Consider the following 20,081-nt stretch of genomic DNA (forward strand, 5'->3'; position numbering starts at 1 on the left):
CCGTCTCTCTGCTTTTACTGACCTGCTATGATTTCCACTAGGCATTCACATGCCGGCCCGCAGACGGCGTGTCTCCTTAGACTTGACCCAAGAAGTGAGGCCCTGGTGCCGTCTGCCCTCAGGTTCCCCGCAAAGCTATGGAGAACAGCAGACTTCCCTCACCAAGACCCCACTGAGTGGGGGGCAGGGGAGCCCTCCACTGCTCCAAAGTCTTCCCTCAATCCAGAGTTCTCCACTCTTCTCCCTGTGGTACAGAAAAAAAACGCCAGTTGCTCTCCTTACAAATCTCTGTTTAAGCTCTACTAGTTGGTATTTTCTTTTCATGTCATGGTCTCTGGCCTGGCCGTAGAAAACTCTACATAGACACTCTGGGATAAGAACTGACTTCTGTCTTCTGGGCAGGGCCAGGGCCCCTTGGATGGGCCACGGACTCAGTGAGTGGAGGGTGGTGGCCCCACAAAGAACGGAGAGGAAACCCGTTTCCATCCTACAGATCACCCTTGAACCCTTTGATCTTGCTGTAAGGTTTCCTAGAAAGGAATGGGGCACAAATGCCTGACTTGTAAGTTCCGTTCACCCTGAACTTGAGGTTGGGTTAATCCAGGTTTAGACAACTCAGCAAAGCAGCTGATGCCTTGATAGACATTAGAAAGAAAGAAAGAGAGGGAGAGAGAGAGAGACAGAGAGAGAGAAAATCTGCTCCCTTCTTAGAAAGAGCACTGCTCTCCTCTGCAGCTCTGCGGCTCAGCCTTGCCCCTGGCAGGTGAGGGATGCTGAGGAAAGAGTTAAGGAATTCTTTCTAGGACAGATCCCACCTGCCGATGAACTGATAAGGAGGTGTCTGGAAGAAAGAAATGCTAGAATTTAAAAGTAGATCAGCCATCGCAGCTGGAAGTTCAGTCCTGGAGAGACAGAGAAGTCTGTGGGTCCCGAGGAAGTGCCACGTCACAGGGAAGATGCCATGTCCAGAGGTGACCGGGTTTGTATTACGAGGTCCCTAGCTTGGATCCTGTATAAGACAGAAGCAGAAGTGAAGGGGTGTCTTTGTGAAGGGGAGGGGGCACATGGAGAGCTCCAGACCAGGGTAAAAGGAGAACTCGAGGTGGTTCTGAGCTTCCTGAAAGGGTCATGTTTTCAATTACCTTCTATCATGCTCTTGGGTTAGATTTTATGGCAGAAAGTTAATTTTTATCCAGATCTTGGGCAGATGCCTATGGAAGGCAAGGCACCCGAAGATTTCAGTAAGATAATAGAGCATCAGTTCACAGGGCCCTCCTATGACCTCAACAGAGCTGGTCTAAAGCTATTACTTAGGGACATGGAGAATCTTATTTGATATTTCCATGAGAACAGTGGGTTTGGAATAATCCTTGGTGGCTTCAGAATCCATCTGTTCGCATTATGCCAAGAAATTGTGTTTTCTGGTGCAGCTTCCAGACTGACCTAACTAATTAAGTTTCAATACTCAGGCTAGATTTCAATCAGAAAACAGGTGCCACTAACAGATGTTTGCCGACCAAATTTCTCAATAAAGGACACTAAGAAGAAATCTTGCATAGAGTCTTCACCTCTATACATTTCCAGAGTGTTGACTAGGTTTCAAGGAAACATTTTTAAAAGGCTTTACAAAATAATCACTATTTTTTTCATCACAATGATCAATGACAGCTAGGCATGCCTCAAGACAGAATGCGTGTTTTGATTCAGGGTATTAACAAACAAAAAAATAAATTCTCAATCTCCAGTGAGCTGTACACGTTTGGTCAAGTTGGATCCAGCTGTGGAATCATCTAGAATTTCTGCTGGAGAATCATCTCAGCTGATGTTCCTGAAGGCTCTAAATATAAAGGAAAAGCTTGTTTCTAAGAGGTACCTTAAATGTATTATGAGGGGTTTCACTATTTTGAATCTCTGGAAGTAGAATATGTAAGGCTTCCTTTCCACTGTTTTGTTTGTCCCTAATACAGATTTTTAAAAATCTGAGGTCCATGTGTTTCTTAAGATGGATTTACTCTTTGGTGGTGGGGTAGAAATAAAAGAAAGGGGTGGTCTACTCTCGAGGGGGCCTGGGGTCCCCAGGTCAGAGCGCCAGGCTCAGGACTCAGAACTTAGAGTCCTTTGGGGAGTTTAGAGCCCAGGTTTGTTGCTTGCATTATTTCAGGTCAGTTACAGATTATTTTGCAACTGACCTAGGTTCTAAATGTCATTTAAGATGTTTGCTTCCATGAGAAAACACATTTTAAATTCCACGCTAATTTCTGGAATACAATCCGTCAGTGAAAAGTATAGAAAATATATCTCTATATAAAAAGCAGTTGTGTGTACAAACATGTAAGAGTCTAATATATTTGAGTGTATGGTATATGCCTTCATACGTGAGTATATGCCATCGCTCATTTCTTTCTCCGTTCTTCATTACAGTCAGCCTTGTTTGTGACGTAAGAGGGAGCTACCATCCCTTTATCAGTCATCTGGCATCTCATCAAACCACTGGCTCTGCGGATGCTTGTCTGGAGCCCACACACGGATGTCCGCATCAGCGCCGTGATGTGCGTGCATGGTGCAAAAACGGGATTTTAGCAAAGCGGCGTATGAATGTTTATTTTATGTCTTATTTCAAGGCCTCTTTTATTAAATATCTGTAGTCCAGAAATAAATAATTACAATATATGAGTATACGGTGTACACATTCTATGATATGGGAAGCGAGACACATTTTTCAGGGACTAACCCTGTGTCATGTAGCCAACAATGCTTGTCAATGGAACTGGTTAATAGATTTTTATTAAACAAAAATTTTTAAAGCATGCAGTCCCTAAATAATCTAAGTTACCTTACTATTGATCACAAATTATATATTTAGAAGATTAACTATTTTTTAAGATTTTATTTATTTGAAAGAGAGAGCAGAGAGAGAGAGATGGAGCACAGGGGGGAAGGGCAGAGGAAGAGGGAGAAGCAGACTCCTTGCTGAACGGGGATCCTGATGCGGGACTCGATCCCAGCACCCTGGGATCATGACCTGAGCCGAAGGCAGATGCTTAACCGACTGAGCCACCCAGGCACCCCCAAAGTTAACTTTTTTCCATTGGAATTTTATAAAATGATGATTGATGACCGCAATTTTATCCCAAAGTAGAATATATGCCACAAGGAATGGAAGGGAAGCCTCAAGTGGGCTTGTGGAGGGAGCACAGATGTTCTGGGTCTGAGGAGCAGACCAAGACTGCTCCTGCTCAGGCGCTCTCCACACAGCGCCTTGCATCTCAACAACCACATTTCCTTACAATGGACACCAAAGGGGTTAAAAGAGAAGATGGCTCGGCTTTCTGCTGAGGCTGTGAGGTCTCAGGATGGGGTCCCCTTGGGAAGTTTGGGTCTCTGTTTCTTGAACTGTTGCCACTGTACCCTTCTCACCTGAACCCCCGTCTTCCTGAGCATTTGAGGATTCCGTGCCCGAGTGAATTGTCCTGCCTGGCACGCCCCCATGTTTTATGGGGAGAGAGAACCTTTGCATGAGAATGTGAGTAACAGGTATTCTAGAAAGAGCATCAAATGTGTGACGGACATGTTTCAGATGTGCTGGTGGTGTAATCTTGTAAATATACTAAAAAACCACTGAGTCGTACATTTTAAAAAGGTGAACTTATGGTAAACTTATGGTATGTGAATTATACCTCAATTTAAGAAACTACCTGACAGACCAATTTAAGAATTCTGAGGAAAGCAGTCCCTCGGTCTGTCAGAGAGCTTATGGAAGTGTTGGCCCTTGAGCAAGGCCTTGAAAGCTAGGAAGGACTATGGGGAGAGTCAGGAAGAGCAGAGGGAAGATGGGGAGGGTAGGAAGTGCATGACTCCTACCAGAAGGTGAGGAGGCCAGATGGTCAGAGAGGGGAGCACAGGAAGAAAGGGACAGAGGACAGAAATACTAGTTGAGGCCAGAGAATAGAGGCTTTGATGTTGGTTTAAGCAGCATATGGGCAAGAAAAAGCCTTTGACCGTCTCCTGCCTAGGGCCTGACATGCACCTAGCATGGTTGGGGGAAGACCAATTTGTCTGGGTTACATGGGATGGACAGGCTTAGGAAAAGCTTTGGAAGGAGACTTCTTGGAGCCACCATAACACTCTGGGGAAGACAGTGAAGACAGCAATCCAGTAGAAAAGAAGGACAGATTTGATGGATATTATAAAGCAAGACTAGAAGGGATTGGACACCTGACTGGATATGGAGAGTAATGAAGAGTCAAAGACCATTCCAGAATTTTCAGCCAAGGACTCTACTAGGGAAGCAGAAACTAAAATAAGGACTGGTTTGGGGGAAAAGATGTGGAATTCAATTTTAGGTATTCTGAGTTTAGGGTGATGATGGAACATCTAAATGGACACTGAGCCAAGAGTAGCATGGTGCATCAGAAGCCACTCATAAACAGGTAAGGAAACTAGGAGCAGAGGCTCTACCCATCACCCAAGTGTTAGAGAGCTAGTTTCCCCCAAGCCAGAGCCAGAATCCTGTCTGAAAACTTTCTCCTCCTGGACAGCTGGTTCAGATGTGGGCTGGCACTGGGGAGGGAGGTGATCCAGGAGAGAGAGAGGCTGGAGTTCACTATAGAGGATAGACAAGAAGGCACTGGGAGTGGAAAAGTCTCTGCAGGGGAGGAGAACCAGGAAAGCGAAGGGCAGAGGATGTGTCCTCTTTTAGGGGGTGTGAGAAGGAAGCAGAATGCAAGGAGGTGCCAACTGGAAAAACAATGTCACTGAGCCAGAGGACAGAAGCACAGTGGTGAAGCACAGAGAGTTTGCCTGAGGAGCCTCGAGGCCATTCAACCGCAGCTTGCCTTCCATGCCCCCATGGCCCACCTAGGCAACACCATGGTGCCAGATGCTTCCGAGATGCAAATGAGATGGTAGACCAATCCTGCTGGATTTGGCCATTGGAGACCTTGGAGCGCCAGTCTCATGAGTGTGGCACGAGGGAATGCCAGGGATGAAGGGCAAGGAAGAGGATTTTTTTTGTTTTTGTTTTTCCTTTTTTTTTGATAGAAGAAAAGCGTGGTGACCTAGAAAAAGCAACTAATGAAAAGAGAGAAACTGAAGATGCAAGAGAAAGGGCTGGATCCTAGAGGTCATGGAACAGCCTAGGTCAAGCCTACTTTAGTAAATAGGAACTCTCTCCAAAGAGAGAAAAAGTGGGTGAAGACAAAACTTTTCTGGTGGAGCGGAGAATGGATAAACTCAACTAGCAGGTCTCTTTTTCAGTAAGGAGGAGATGAGGTTATCCATTGTGATGATCTAGTAAATACTCATTTTGTCCTTCTTCCTTACAGAACTTGACATTATTTGGGGCAATAATGTGTCCAGCTAACACACCATAATTCCTGCCTCTTTTGTGCTCAGGGGTTGTCATGTGACTCGACATTGGCAATGGAGAAATCTGAGTAAGATTTGGAAATGGCTCTCTGAAGGGAGCCATCTTAAGTGTCTTGTACCCATTTTGCTCTTTTCCTTTGTTTCCTTCCTGGAATACGGCTTTGATGGCTGGAGCTGCAGGAGCTATCTTGTGGCCATGAAGTGAGCCTGAGGATGAAAGTCAATGCTAAGAATGGCAGAACAGAAAGAAAGGGTTCAGGACACTGACGACATTATGGAGCCATCACTGACTCTGGATTGCCTGCCGCTGGGCTTATTTTGCATGACAGAAAACACATCTCTTTGTTAAGCCACTGTTACTTGGAGATTTTGTTATTAGTAGCCAAACACAATTCTGATCTGGCAAAGTTAAAGGCTGGGGTATGTGTGCGTTAGAAGGTGGAACACAGAGCAAGTAGATTACAGGGTTTGAAGCTCTTAGTTGCTCTAAAGTCATTTGCGAATTTAAAAAAGTTGAGAATCACAGCTGTAAGAAACCAATCTAGGTATCTGTGACCAGAAAATCCAGTACTCTTCAGAGGAGTGTCTACACAGTGAAAACTCACCCAATGCAAATCGATCTGATTCTTCCCTACACCTTGTTGACCTTGAAAATCTTATAAAGACTGAGGTTTACATTTGATGCCATTAGCAGTTTTTATTGAAGGAGGAAAATACTTTCTTAATTCATTTTAGGTTTAAGATAGATTCTGCAAACATTAAAACATGAAAGGCACTTCAATAAGCATAAGTATCTTGGAAAACATGCAATGCTCTGTATTATAGTGTGTTCACCATTGTTCCGATTCAGGGCTTTGAATCCACTAAGAGTTTAAAAGGCCTTTTTTCCCACCCTTTCACACCAAAATGTTTGACTCATGTGAAATACCAACACAGAATGCCCTGGGCAAATAGTAAGTGAGGATGTAATCCCCCCCCCTTTTTTTTAATTGCAGGCTAAAACCATGTCCATTCATGTAGAACCCAGAAAACATGTCTCCTTGGATAGGCCATATGGCTTCTCGGTGTAACTCTCCATCTTAACATATCTAGGGCAAACAGAGAGCCGTCCATTCATGTCTTCATCAGCAATACCAAGTGTCTCTTAAAAAGTCAACAGCGGATGAAGAAAAGTCTTCATGTTGCGCAAGATGGAAGAAAAGTCTTCGTGTTTCCAGCCCATTCTGTACGTGATTCCTAAGGTTTATGAGATTTAGAAAATAATTCCAGTGAAGGCCATTTATCTAGTTTTGTGGCAGCTGCAAATTCAGTTGCTCCAGAAACAATCTAATCTTCAGCCTCCCAATTATTTTCCATGGCTGGATTAATGTCCTGATGCCTCGTCTGAAAATCCATCCTGGCTGTATGGTGAGGACCTTACAGTGAGCAACTAGATGGAGGATTTCCCCAGGTACAAAAAGCCATGAGCATCTTTGACATTCATATGAAAGAAAACGACTTTCAGCTTATTTAATATTTCAATAACTTATTGTTAGAAGACAGAGACAAGGGGGTGTTGCATCTCGAGGGAACAAATGGGGGGGTGGTTTTTGATGCAGGCACATGGAAAATGGCATACGAGGCCATACGCAGAGCTCCAGGACCTGTGGAGGGGACCGGGGAATCAGACTTCATTTGAAAGGCTCTCTCCTTTGGACAAGAATATGCTTGACTTCCACAACTTATAGGTACTTAATAAAAAATGTAAACATCGATTTGACTTAGGCTCAGCTTCAAAACAGTTTAAGGCATTAATCAGAAAAGTAGATCTGACATTTGTTCCCTTTAGTCTCTTTTCTTACACGATCAAGACCTGAACAGGTGAGGCAGTGGTCCTGTGGACGAATGACAGACAACGCACTTCAAAACGTTCCTTAAACAATGAATGCGAGTTCCTGATGCCTTCTGGCTAACTCAAAACCACCAGCCAAGGTGGGAAAGCCCTGGGTTTCTGGTGAAGAGGCTGACTGTTTGTGGAGCTCAGGAAGGGGGCATCAAGTTACAGTTCCCCTCTTTGGGGAGCAAGGAGGCTCTGAGACCCACAGAGGAGCCCATCAGGCTGTGCCCCTCAGAAACCTGTGATGGCGGTCCCCGAATGGCTTGGATTCTGGCATTTTCCCGGAGATGCTATTACAGCCCCCAGTGCCAGGGACACTTCCTGTCATTTTAGGCAAATTCATAGACTTGCTGTTGAATCCGACAAGAAAGCCAGGCCCAAGCCCAGGCAGTGAAAAGCTAGGGGACTTCTGAAAACCCATTTAGGTCCAGCAGAAGCATGGCTCATAAAATGGGGTTTGCCTCTTGTTTTGAATCCCAGTCAGTAATCCTAAACATAATGGGGGGGGGGGTTACGGGGTCCTTGCAGGGGGCTGAGCTGAGCACAAGGGTCTTCCTCGGTGTTATTCTGGGCCAGAACAGGTATTTGGCATTTTGCTGGCCCAGGCTGGGGCTATGGCATCACCCTCCCAGGCTGAACGCTGGAATGAGCATTTTTTCAAGTGCGTCAGCACAAATGCTGGCCGATTCTCCCTAGGCACGGAATGTCATGTCATCCTGCCCTTTCAGCGGGCACGCTAGCAGCCGCCTTGACTCTCCAGCCAACATCCTCCCCAGGACCAGGGCACTCAGGCTCAACTCAGCCTCTGAGTGCCTGGCAAGCCTGCGGTGCCCGAAGCACTTCTGGGAGGAGGAAAGCAGATGGATTTTTAGATAACAAAGTGAGTGAGTGTGTGTGTGTGTGTGTGTGTGTGTGTGTATGCATGTGCATAGGTTTGATAATGGTCCAAGCTTTAATAGCACGGTAAAATATTAATCTTATTTTCATAGCCAGCATGCAATCGCTCCATAACACACCGACAGAATTTAGAAAGATCAAGGTCTATATGCAGCCACAGCTTGATGAAACCACCCAGCATTTAAAAATATTTGTATTTATCAGTTAATGGGAAATGCAGATCCATCACCAGAAGTTCCTTTCCTGAGATCAGGGGAAGTTGGGAGCTCCCCGGCTCATAGTCCTTCATTCCACAGACTCCCCCCTCTTTTCTAAGCCACAGACTAAAGGGCTGTGAGTATCTCTCTGGTCTGGGGCTTGAAGAAGTTCATTGTTATAGCAAATGGGCCTATTCAAGTTAATCACCCTCCTGGACCCTGAATGGGCTTGATAGCTTTGATTTGTTTCACTGAAATTCCCAATCCCCTTTCCAATACATGATGTCAGTGGGTATAGGAGATAAGGCCGGGGGTGTGTGGAGGATCAGTAATATATATTCTGTAAGTATTGGTTATTAAAGACATGAAAGATCCTTACTTCTTGGATTTTATCATAAGGAGGTGGAAAGAGGGACCAATCCTGGGAAATCAGCAACCACTGAATTAGATGATAGAAATGGAAAGACTCAAAAGTTCATTGTCTTCATCTTCCAGGTGAAGAAACTGGGAGTGGATGGAGACACAGACACTGGAGTGAGAAGTGACCCATCTTCTCCCCAGGGCCAACACTCTCCCAGGGTCTCAGGGCAGCAGATGGAAGGAAGCAGAGGGCAGAGGGTTAGGAAAGTTCCGGAAGGCACATCGTGGGGCTATTGCTTTTTGCTCCCAGGCAGTGCAGGCAAGGAGAGAATCCCTATGGGTTCGTGACCGTGAGTGTGTGTGTGTGTGTGTGTGTGTGTGTGTGTTTGTTGCTGTGTAAGGAAGAGCTCTGTCCCCCTTATTATAAATTCCAAGCGAGCACAAGGAGCTAGGAGGTCCGGGAGGTCAGTAATGGCTACACACCATCTGCCTTTCCTGTTTTCTATCTGTATAGACAGCATGAAAAGTTACAGTGGTTCCAAGACACCACCCAGCCAGAATTGTGGGGTTATTTTCAGCACAGGAGATTCTCCACCAACAAAGAATGGGCTTTATTCCAGATGAGACTTTAAATTGTGCTTTTCTTTTCCTTTTCTGCTTTCCTTTTCTATAAAATGGCAACTCTTTCGTGGGAGAAACCGCCTTTTTCCATAAATGCAAATCGCTGGGGGTGGCTGGTGTTTCACACAGTTGTGAGGAGCCCCAACTTGATTTTGAACTTGAGTCGATTGGGCGGTTGAATTTATTGTCTGGAGAGAAGCCTGGACAGAGCCTGCTGAGTCCCCGCAGCTGCCTCCGAAATGACTTACTCCTTAAATACAGAGCCCGCGTCCTTCTCGATGATAAATGAACGAATGAAGCAGTAATTTTCTTAATTCCACTCTGCTTCATGTCTGGGTGAGAATGATCAGCTACATGCTCAGGGCCCAGACGTGAAGCCAGTTTCTCCTCATATTCTGATACCCGAGGAGAACCTCGCGCTGCCCTTTCCAAGCACTGACCTTATGGAATAGGACATAGAAGACCGCCTCACGGTGGCCTTGTCCCTGCGGGCCCTCTCCCGCCACCCGTGGATTAATCGCCCTGTGGCAATCGGTCAATGTGGAACAAATTCTGCTGAGACCGTATCAGAAAGACAAAGAAAAAAAAAAAAAAAGAGAGAGAGAGAGAGAGAGAGAGAGAAAACCACTGTTGGAAAGCTACCCGCTTACCTGAGAAATCATCCCGTAAATCCCCCCTACCCCATTCCAAGATTTTACTTTTGGCTGTTTGGGGACCGTTCCTCGCTAGGGATACTTCGGTGAAACCACACTCTCCACAGGTCAGCCAGATGACTGTGTCGTCATTGAAGCTGTTAAGGATAACTGTACGCAGATCCGAAATAACAGAGGACGTCATTTTATTGGCTGCCCACAGGACGTTTGGTCACACAAGGAGGTGGAGACTGTGGCAGGCGTGGTACGACACAAAGCTCGTCTAACTACCCAACAGAAGGTGAACTGATACTTGACAGGGCACAAGCCGGCAGCCCCGCAGCCCGGGTGCCACGTGCCCCTGTCTAGCGAAGCTCGAGAAGCTGGCGCGTGTCGGCAATGTCCGTGAGCCTCGCTGTGCTGCACTGGCTTCCCCTAAAACAGCACTTGAAAATTCACCAAATTAGAAGAAAGAAAGAAAGCAAGCAAGCAGCATTTCCGTTTGAATACCAACACCACTTGGAAACAGACGTAGCGTGGCATGCAAATCCAGACCTGGTCTTTTTTTTTTTTTAATCCCCTTTAGGTTTTAGTTTTTGTTTTTAAATTAACAAATGGAATGGTATGTCTAGTTCAAATATTAGTAGCATAACATGTAAGTGCAAATTCAGTCTGGCCACCAGCGTCCTCAACCTTCCCGTGTGTCTGTCCCCAGAGCAGCGGGCGGACCGCAGAGCAGCCATCCGGGCCGGGTCCGTTCCTCCTGGGCTCAGCCCGCAGCCCCGGAGGCTGCTCCTCTCTCCCCAGGCCCACCCCTCAAATGCCAGCCGCCTGGAAACAGCCACTTCTCCATTTTCACGGTGATCAAAGCAGTCAGGGTGAGGAAGAAAGTTCCATCAACCCAAGCTGTAGGCATTCGGGCCCTGCCCTCTTCTGCCCTGGAAGGGCCATCCGTTTGCGCTCTGAGGGGTCTGGGCGCCCCAGGACCCGGAGTTGTCCTCGCCGCCTTGGAACCGGGTCACGGCCAAGCTCCCATGGTCTGCGGCCCTTGTCCCTGGGCTGCGGTCACACGGAGCTGAGCTTCACCAGCCCGCGCACCGAGTCCTCGTGCAGGGAGTCCTGGCTGGCCAGCCCCAGCACGTGCATGGTGCGGCTGTGGGCCAGGGGGCTGCCCGCCAGCATCCGCGGCGGCGAGGGCGCTTCCTCCGGGGTCAGGAACTGGTGGCCCACGTGCTCGTCTTTCAGGGGCAGGATGTCTGTGAGCGCCGCCTCGGCGGTGAGGTTGGGCATGGAGGAGGGCGGCGTGGGCTGCCCGAGCGTCAGGCTGGTGCAGGGTGTGCCCAGGCCCGGCTTCCCGGGCAGGTGCAGCTCGTCGCTGGTGAGGCTGGGCTCGCTCTGCAGCAGGGGCGTGGCCGCAGCCTGCAAAACGAATTTGGTGCTCTGAATGCACTGGTCCTGGTCGCACTGGGCAGCAGGAGGGAGCCGGCAACCCGAAGGTGGAGAGGCGACGGGCATGGGGTGGGGAGGAGGGGGGGCACAGGAAGGGGAAGGGTGGGATGTGAGAGAGAGAGAGAAACCCGTTAGTGATGCTCAGTGAGACAGGCAGAGAGCATGCACAGGGGCCTGGTACCAGCCAGGGACGCCCGCACCTGGAAAACACGTGCACCGAAATAAGCCGCTGGGGGGGGGACCCACAGGTGCCCACAGCACCCACAGGTGCCCAGGGAGTTAAGGGCAGCCAGAGGCAGTTACGGGCAGCCTCCTGGCCCTTGACCCCCAGACACGACCTAATTAAGGAAATATCCCCTGGAGACAGTCACAGGCTTCACCCCCCAGAGTTGTTTCTGGTGATCAGTGGCCGCTGCTTGCAGGCTGGAAACCACTTTTACTCGATTGTTTTACAAATACAGGGGCCCGCACCCACGCTCACAGCAGCATCCGTCACAAGAGCCAAGAGGTGGAAGCAGGGGTCCGTCTGCAGATAAACAGATCCACAAAACGTGGTCTAGACAGACGGTCCGCCACAGCTGAGCCGTGGACAGGAAGGACATCCTGACACAGCCCACCACACGGATGAACCCTGAGGACATCGTGCTGAGTGAGGTGAGTCACAAGTGGGCGAGTATTCCATGATAACACACGCGGTACCCGCAAGAATTAACTTCCCAGTGACACAAAGTAGAGAGAAGGGTGGGTGCCCGGGCCGGGGGGGAGGAAAGAGGAAGCCAGTGTGCCTGGGGATAGAGTCTCAGTTTTGAGACACGAAGAGGCCTGGAGATGGACAGTAGCCATCTTTGTACAACCCTGCGAGTAAACTTACTGCCACCGAACCGGACACTGAAAGATGGTTGAAAGGGTAAATTTTGTGTTTTGTATATTTTACTACAAGGAAGGAAGGAAGGAAGGAAGAAAGAAAGAGAAAGAAAGGCCCCTCAGGGTCTGGTCAGACTGTTGTTCACAAAGCCCCAGAATTCCCCACTGCTAACTTTCCATCTGCTTCGAGAACCCTTGAGCTTCTGTGTTTTTTTTAATCCGTGAAAGAGAATGCCAACATTTCACAAGATGTTTCCTTTTCTTCTAAGTGTCCTTACGTCATGTCGCACCTTATGTCCTTTCCCTCATTTCGCTCACTGGGTGAAGAAATGGTGTAAACATATTTTGAGCTGCTGGAACGTGGCATGTGGAACGTGGGCCATGGGACGTGGAGCGTGGAGCCCTCCCTCGAGCGATGGAGCAGGTATGGATCAGCCAGAAGACGCCTCGGCAGCCTTCAGAGATCTTGAACTTGAGTGTGTGCGGTCAGTCCTTCGAGAGTTTCAGGAACTGCTCTTCGACCAGGAGGAGGAAGAATGGGTGTGACTTTAGGTTCGAGCAGTAAGCGAGGCACTGCACTGTTTCTTCAGAAGTTCTTAGAACAAACACATTTCCCCCCTGAGGCTGAAGTGAACGAGTGGCTTGTTTAAGCCCTTACGGATAAGAGTAAGGCAAGGACCCAGCGTTTGGGGCTGGGTTTGCTTGACCATGAAGCTCTTTCTACTACTGCGCGTGACACATAGTAGGTACTTCATAAACCTTGTCTTGCTATCCCCTCCTCTCTTTTTCAGAACTCCCGAGTTCTTGTAGAACCTGTCCCAGCGGTTTTGTGGTGGAGGCGGCTCACTGTCCTGCCCAGGGGACACCTAGAGCTGCCATCACTCCTCCACCTCCGTGCAGGGAACAGAAGGAACCACGCACCGCGCACACTTTTGGGAGGAGAGAGAGTTCATCGAAGTTCCGACTTACGAGGTCTTTCTTCCTTCCTCTCTCCCTCTCTTTCTCTCTTCCTTCCTTCCATTCTTTCTTTCTTTCTTTTAAAAAATCTTTTTATTTAAATTCAGTTAACACAGAGCGTGTTATTACTTTCAGAGGCAGAGCTCAGTGCTTCGTCAGTTGCACATAACACCCAGACCTCGTTACATCACGTGCCCTCCTCAGTGCCCGTCACCAGTTACCCACTCACCTCCCCTCCAGCAACCCTCAGTTTGTTTCCTGTCGTGGAGGGTCTCATGGTTTGCTTCCCTCTCTGTTTTCTTCTTATTTTATTTTTCCTTCCCTTCCTCTATGTTCATCCATTTTGTTTCTCAAATTCCACAAAGGAGTGAAATCACACGGCATTTGTCTTTCTCTGACCAACTGACTTCATTTAGCCTAATAGCCCCTAGGTCCGTCCACATCATTGCACATGGCAAGATCTCATTCTTTTGGAAGGCAGCGTAGTACTCCGTAGTGGATCTACACCGCATCTTCTCCGTCCATTCATCTGTCAGTGGACACTCGGCTTTTCTTTCATTCGCTCCAGTGTGTGCGTCCTTTGGCCAGAGGGTTTCTTTCTACAACTGCAAGGGGCAGGCCCGCCCCAGCCCAATGAGGAGGAGGGAGGGCTGCAGTCCCTGTGAATGCACAGGCTTTCAAAGGTGAAAGACCCAATTTCAGGCAAGAATAGAGTTCTTTACCGAAGGAAAGCAAGTCTCGGGGGGACCCTCACTCTCCATCACCTTCCTCCCAGTCCAGGGAGCTCAGGAACACGGAGGGCCCTGGGCAAGGGCTGGGATCTCCTGTTCTCATTTTTCCCATCACCACCCCGTGGTTTCTGCCACCGCAGTGCTTTCCCGAGGGCTGGTCGGACACCGGGTTCCAGCTGCTGGTGGGGGGCCGGGGCGTTGCTTTCTGGCGGAGATGCTGTGCAGCGAGGCGGGGGCCGCGGGCGGGCTGGTGCCGGCAGGTGTTGCTCACGCTCTCCCGTACGGTCAGGCTGGTCCAACACACCGGCTTGGTCTTGACAGGGCAGAGGCAGAGAAGAGCAACCTTCCTGATTAAACATTCATCTTCTGGAAACCATCCTAGGGCTTTGGATATATTGTGCTTTGCAATGAACGTGTTGTGAAAAGCACGGTTTGGTCTCCTTGATGATCAAGACAGCTGGGTTCCCTCACCGCCTCCTCCACTTTCCGGGGCTCGGGGCTCGGTGCAGCCTGGGAGCAGGCCGGTGAGCGACCCTGGGGCTGAGCCGTGCCTGGAGGCCAGGATCCTGTTCTCAAATCTTCCCTCCTGGAGCTCTCCCCATGTCTCATACCTTCAGTCTACCCAGCACCCTGGGCTCTAAGGAAAGATAAAACTGCAAATCAGACTTGCTTGTCTCTGTTGCCTACAGAAAGACTTCCTTTTTATTGAACACTAATTGGCAAATTCTATTTTAGGGATCGGTGCAAGACTGATGTTTGCAGACTCACAGAGGATTATGTGAGAGGGCAGAGCTGGAGATTTTCGAGGTCAGGGGCACCAGGGCAAGGGGAGAGGTAGCCCCCCCTCCTGTCTCCAGCTCACTTCCCTGGTCCTTTTCCCTGGTCACTCCCCTCCAGCCATGCCCACTGCAGAGCCAGATTCCCCTGGAGGAAGTGGTCAGTTAGTTCCTTAGACCTTGTGATCATTGGGGACTTCACGTGGAGCTGGATGTGGTCTGGAAGGCTTTGTATGACCAATATCACTGCTGCCTCTAACAGGACCACCCGTACCCGGAGGTGGGTTTATCCTGAAGCTATGAGGCTTGAGATCAAGTCCCAGTTCCTGGCAAATTGTTTTCTTTCTCTTAAAGAGAAAGCCCCCTCCAAACCAGGGTCCACTCCTGTACACATTACAGAGCTTTCCTGTGGCCAAACTGACAATTCATTAAAACGGTAACAAATCCGTGCTCAGCCTCCCGGTCAGGACTATGAAAAACAGTGTTCCGATTACCAGAGGTAAAGCCTAAGAGCTTGAACACATGAAAAACAATTGACCCTGAACTATTGCTTAAAAAAAAAAAAGTCTAAATATAAGTGACTCAGAAATATTTTCAAAATGAGTATTTTGAACCCTAGCTTGTATTAACTGACTTCAAGCCTCTCTCCTACATTGATTTCTTCAAACATTTAAAAAGATGACTATCTTTCTGAGTATAGCTATGGATATTTCTTTCATCATAGGGCCTGCTTTCATATTAATAATTAACCTACTCTCTGCCGTGCATCGCTTCCCGCCAGTTTAACTTGCGGTCGTGACGTCCGTGAGCACAGTTACCGGAACGAAGAACCTAAGTGTCCAAATCCTGCTGACCCAAAACTTTGAAAAGAATTTGTCCCATTTGAACTGATTTTCCTTTAGACAATCAACCCCATATGGGGGAACCCAGGGACCAGGATTTGTTCTACTGGAGTTTGCCCATATAAATCTCTTATTGGTTCCACGTGACAATGGACTTTATTGGATTCCAACAAGGGACTAGAATTCTCACATTAACTTCGCATGTTTTGAACATCTCCTTCTTAGTGCTCGCTTCGGCAGCACATATACTAAAATTGAACATCTCCTTCTTAGAAAAGATTCAATGATTGGGAAGCTCCTTTTTTGTTGTTGTTGTTTTGTCTTTAAAGTTAGCATTCCCTCATTTTGCACAATGCCAAAATTCCCAGGAGGATGGGTTGATAAACCTTCATGGTTGCGATCCCATTTGATAACTCGGCTGATATTTTCAAGGTCACTGTGGAGGGGATCCATGAAGCGATGTACTTATACCTCCTCCTTTCACCTCTGCTTCTGATTTTTATTTGCCCATTTCTTCTTTCTTCTTCCTCTTTTTCCTTCCCTGTCTTCCTTCCCACCTCTCTCTTCTTAAAGGTCAGCCTTTCTTTTCTTATTTATCTATTTATTTTTTATTATATTCAGCTAGCCACTGTATAGTACATAATTAGTTTTTGATGTAGTTTTCAGTGATTCGTTAGTTAAGTGTAACACCCAGCGCTCATCACAGCAGGTGCCTCCTCAATGCCCATTGCTCTGTTACCCCCTCCCTACACCCTCCTCCTCTGAACCCCCCAGATTGTTTCTCGGGATCCATAGTTTCTCATGGTTCATCTCCCTCTCTGATTTCTCCCCCCTTTGGATTTCCCTCCCTTCCTCTATGGTTCTCTGTGCTATTGCTTATCTTCCACAGATGAGTGAAACCATATGATAATTGTCTTTCTCTGCTTGACTTACTTTGCTTAACATAATCCCCTCCAGTTCCATCCATGTTGATGCAAATGGTGGCTATTCGTCCTTTTTGATGGCTAAGTAATATTTCCTTGTGTATATGAGCCACATCTTCTTTATCCATTCATCTGTTGAAGGGCATCTCAGCTCCTTCCACAGGTTGGCTATCAAGGACACTGATGCTATGAACATTGGTGTGCATGTGCCCCTTCTTTTCACTACATCTGTATCTTTGGGGTAAATACCCAGTCGTGTCATTGCTGGGTCGTAGTGTAGCTCTATTCTTAACAACCAAATTGGCAAAGAAGAAGTCAAATTCTCCCTCTTTGCAGATGACATGATACTATATGTGGAAAAACCAAAAGACTCCACCCCCAAATTACTAGAACTCATACAGCAATTCAGCAATGTGGCAGGAGACAAAATCAGTGCACAGAAATCAGCTGTTTTTCTATACATTAACAGTGTAACTATAGAAAGAGAAATTAAGGAATCAATTCCGTTCACAACAGCAACAAAAACCACAAGATCCAAAGGAAATAAACCTAACTAAAGAGGTAAAGGATCTATACTCTAGAAACTACAAAACACTCATGAAAGAAACTGAAGAAACAAAAAGATGGAAAAATATTCCATGCTGATATATTGGAAGAATAAACATCTAAATGTCTATCCTCCCCAGAGCAATTTATACTTACAATGCCATCACTATTAAAATACCTTTGACATTTTTCAAAGAGCTGGAACAAAAAAATCCTAAAATTTGTATGGAACTGGGAAAGATCCCGAATTGCCAAGTTAAGGATGAAACAAACAAACAAACAAAGCTGGGGGCACCCCGTTGCATGTCTTCGAGCTGTATTACAAAGCTGTGATCACCAAGACAGCATTGTACTGGCACGAAAACAGACACACAATGGAACAGACCAATGGAACAGAATAAGGACTCCAGAAATGGACTCTCAACTCCATGATTAACTAATCCTTGACAAATCAGAAAAAAAATATCCAATAGACAAAAGACATTTTCTTCAATACAAGGTGCTGGGAAAATTGGACAGCTACATACAGAAGAATGAAACTGGACCATTCTCTTACACCAGACACCAAAATAGACTCAATAATGGATGAAAGACCTCAATGAGAGACAGGAATCCTTCAAAATCCTAGAGGAGAACACAGGCAGTGACCTCTTCGACACTGGCCACAGCAACTTCTTTCAACACATGTCGCCAAAGACAAGCGAAAATGAACTTTTGGGACTTCATCAAGATCAAAAGCTTCTGCACAGCAAAGGAAACAGTCAACAAAACTAAGAGGCAACCCAGGAATGGGAGAAGATATTTGCAAATGACAGTACAGGCAAAGGGCTGATATTCAAGATCTATAAAGAAATTCTCAAACTCAATACTCAAAACTAATAACCCAGTCAAAAAACGGGCAGAAGACATGAACAGACACTTGTCAAGAAAAGCTCAGCCTTTCTCAAGCCACCCCCCACCTTCTCGCCTTTTCATGAGCGGACTCCTCTCTTCAACCAGTAGGGGGCGACATCACAGCTTACTTCTCTGACAACTTGGTCCAGGGCTTAAGGCTCCAGCACTAACACCAAGACACCCTTAGGTGTCTTTTAGAGATCTAACCACTCACATAATCTTAAGAAAAACCAATCAAGCACCTGGATACTGGGCAGTACAATCCATCCAGTACAAACGGGAAATTGAGAGACTTGTGCTATCATTCCAAAACAAGCCTTTAAAGGTTACTATCTCTCAAATATTGGGTTGAATTCTATGAAACTGCCATTCTAAAAGTAAAAAAATCAGGGACACCTGGGTGTCTCGTGGGTTAAGCCACTGCCTTGGGCTCAGGTCGTGATCCCAGGGTTCTAGGATCAAGCCCTGCATGGGACTCCTTGCTCAGCAAGGAGGCTGCTTCTCTCTCTGCTTCTGCCTGCCACTCTGCCTGCTTGTACTCTCCTGCTCGCTCTCGCTCTCTCTCTCTGATAAATAAATAAATAAAATCTTAAAAAAATAAAAAAGTAAAAAATCATCCAAATGTGGAAGACCACTGGAATAGAAACCCGATCTCTTGGAAGAGTATCTATGAAAAGACCCTCGTGTTGGCAGCAGGAGAAACAGTGGGGGCAGGAGCACGGACCGCTGTGTTTGCTGTGTGAGGGCTGGCTGATTTACCACCCGGACAAAGCACTGTCATTTAACGTACAAATCAACTGATGGTTTCAGATGTTCAGATGTCACACACATTGTCACTTAATGTTACGAGGGGAAAGTGCAGAGATAATTTACTTTCTGTTTCTGCAGATTTTCAAATAAAATTGCTCATGTTGGGATACATTTTATTTTACTCTCACTGACTTCTTGTTTGAAATAAACCTAGCACACAAGTTCAATGCTGTTAAAAGCAAAGCTGGGAGTTTTCTAGACGGTCTTGTATACAAATGAAGGGTGAGTGAAATTATTTATGGCTTCTGCTCCAATTCTTGTCAAAAGTATTAGCATTGGGCATTGTGTATGTCTGCTTGGCCATGAAGCTGTCTTCTGGGGGTCTATGAGTGCTCAATTACGGTTCCAGAAATACTCTATACTTCTAAAACACACTTAAAATGTAGGTTAGGAAGAGAGCTTCCTTCTTGTCCTGTGATTTAACATTATTGTTTAATCTATTTATTTTTTTCAGATGATGCACGAAGAATTCTGCAAGACTAGTTGAATAAATCACATAAGTGCTGGGTTTAGTTTAATTAATAAAATTAACAATGAATGAAGTTGACATCAGATGTCTTGTAGACATTAAACATGCATTAATTCCAATTTTGTAGTTCACACGTTTTAGAGCTCATCATGTGTTTTCAAGTCTTAAAGATTGTCACCATCCCTGGAAAAGCACACAGGCACTTGGCTTACAGTGTCCAGTGGGTAGACTAGCCATGACCTCTGGTTTCTCAGCCCATGGACTGATTTGATCGTACCAAGGCTGTCCCTGCACCAAAGAGAACTCCGTCCCTCTGGTTCCTAGTTTCATATTCATAGGGGAGCCTTTTGCAGATGTGACAAAACTGGAGAGAGGAAGGAATGAGGTGGAGAAATAAAGACAGGAACACACCAGTGTTTGTGCAGAACCCCCAGGAGCAAGGCCCCGAGACGGGGACATTCACGCACACTCAGCTGAACGTCTAACGAGCCCCTCCTGCGTTCCCGGCTGTGTCATCGGCTGGGGCTGGGAGGACGGGGCACACAGGGTCTCAGTCGGTTCTAATCACCTCCGTTCACGACTCTCCCCTTCTTCCCTTCACAGGTTAGGAATGGGAGGCTCTTGGGACTAAAGGACTTGATGTCCCTGATGTCCCAGCCCCAGGGTGAGGACTGGTAAATACAAGCCCAGGGGCTGTGATGCCACACGAAGCTCTCGCTCTACCTTTCCACACTGCGCTGAGTCCTGAAATCTGTCCGTCTGCATTTCCCCCTCCTCATATTTCAGCTTTATTCGCTCATCCTCGATAGTGTCTAATTCGGTCAAGAGACTTGATTTGACTTGGTGAGGGCAGAGTTGACAGGGGTGGGT

General features: G+C 47.0%; 1 protein-coding gene and 1 long non-coding RNA gene across 5 annotated transcripts in view; one reads left to right on the forward strand and one right to left on the reverse strand.

Moving 5' to 3' along the window:
* Positions 1–1,718: 1,718 nt before the first annotated feature.
* LOC309864236 lies at positions 1,719–2,676 on the forward strand. Its single transcript, XR_014311405.1, has 2 exons — positions 1,719–1,869; positions 2,422–2,676. It is a non-coding gene; the product is annotated as an uncharacterized lncRNA (long non-coding RNA).
* Positions 2,677–6,044: 3,368 nt separating this feature from the next.
* ZDHHC14 (zDHHC palmitoyltransferase 14) overlaps positions 6,045–20,081 on the reverse strand; it is a gene marked incomplete at its 5' end in the record, with an annotated part of 268,451 nt that continues 254,414 nt past the window's right edge. For 2 of the 4 annotated variants that reach the window (XM_082729580.1, XM_082729581.1), the window contains one exon: positions 6,045–11,369. In XM_082729580.1, the coding sequence (XP_082585706.1) occupies positions 11,016–11,369 (354 nt within the window). In that variant the 3' untranslated portion in view covers positions 6,045–11,015. Of the gene's footprint in view, positions 11,415–20,081 lie in introns of all 4 variants that reach the window. The other 2 variants (XM_082729578.1, XM_082729579.1) reach the window with 1 other exon arrangement.

The sequence above is a fragment of the Mustela nivalis genome (assembly GCF_964662115.1).
Source record: "Mustela nivalis genome assembly, chromosome: 5".
NCBI lineage: Eukaryota > Metazoa > Chordata > Mammalia > Carnivora > Mustelidae > Mustela > Mustela nivalis.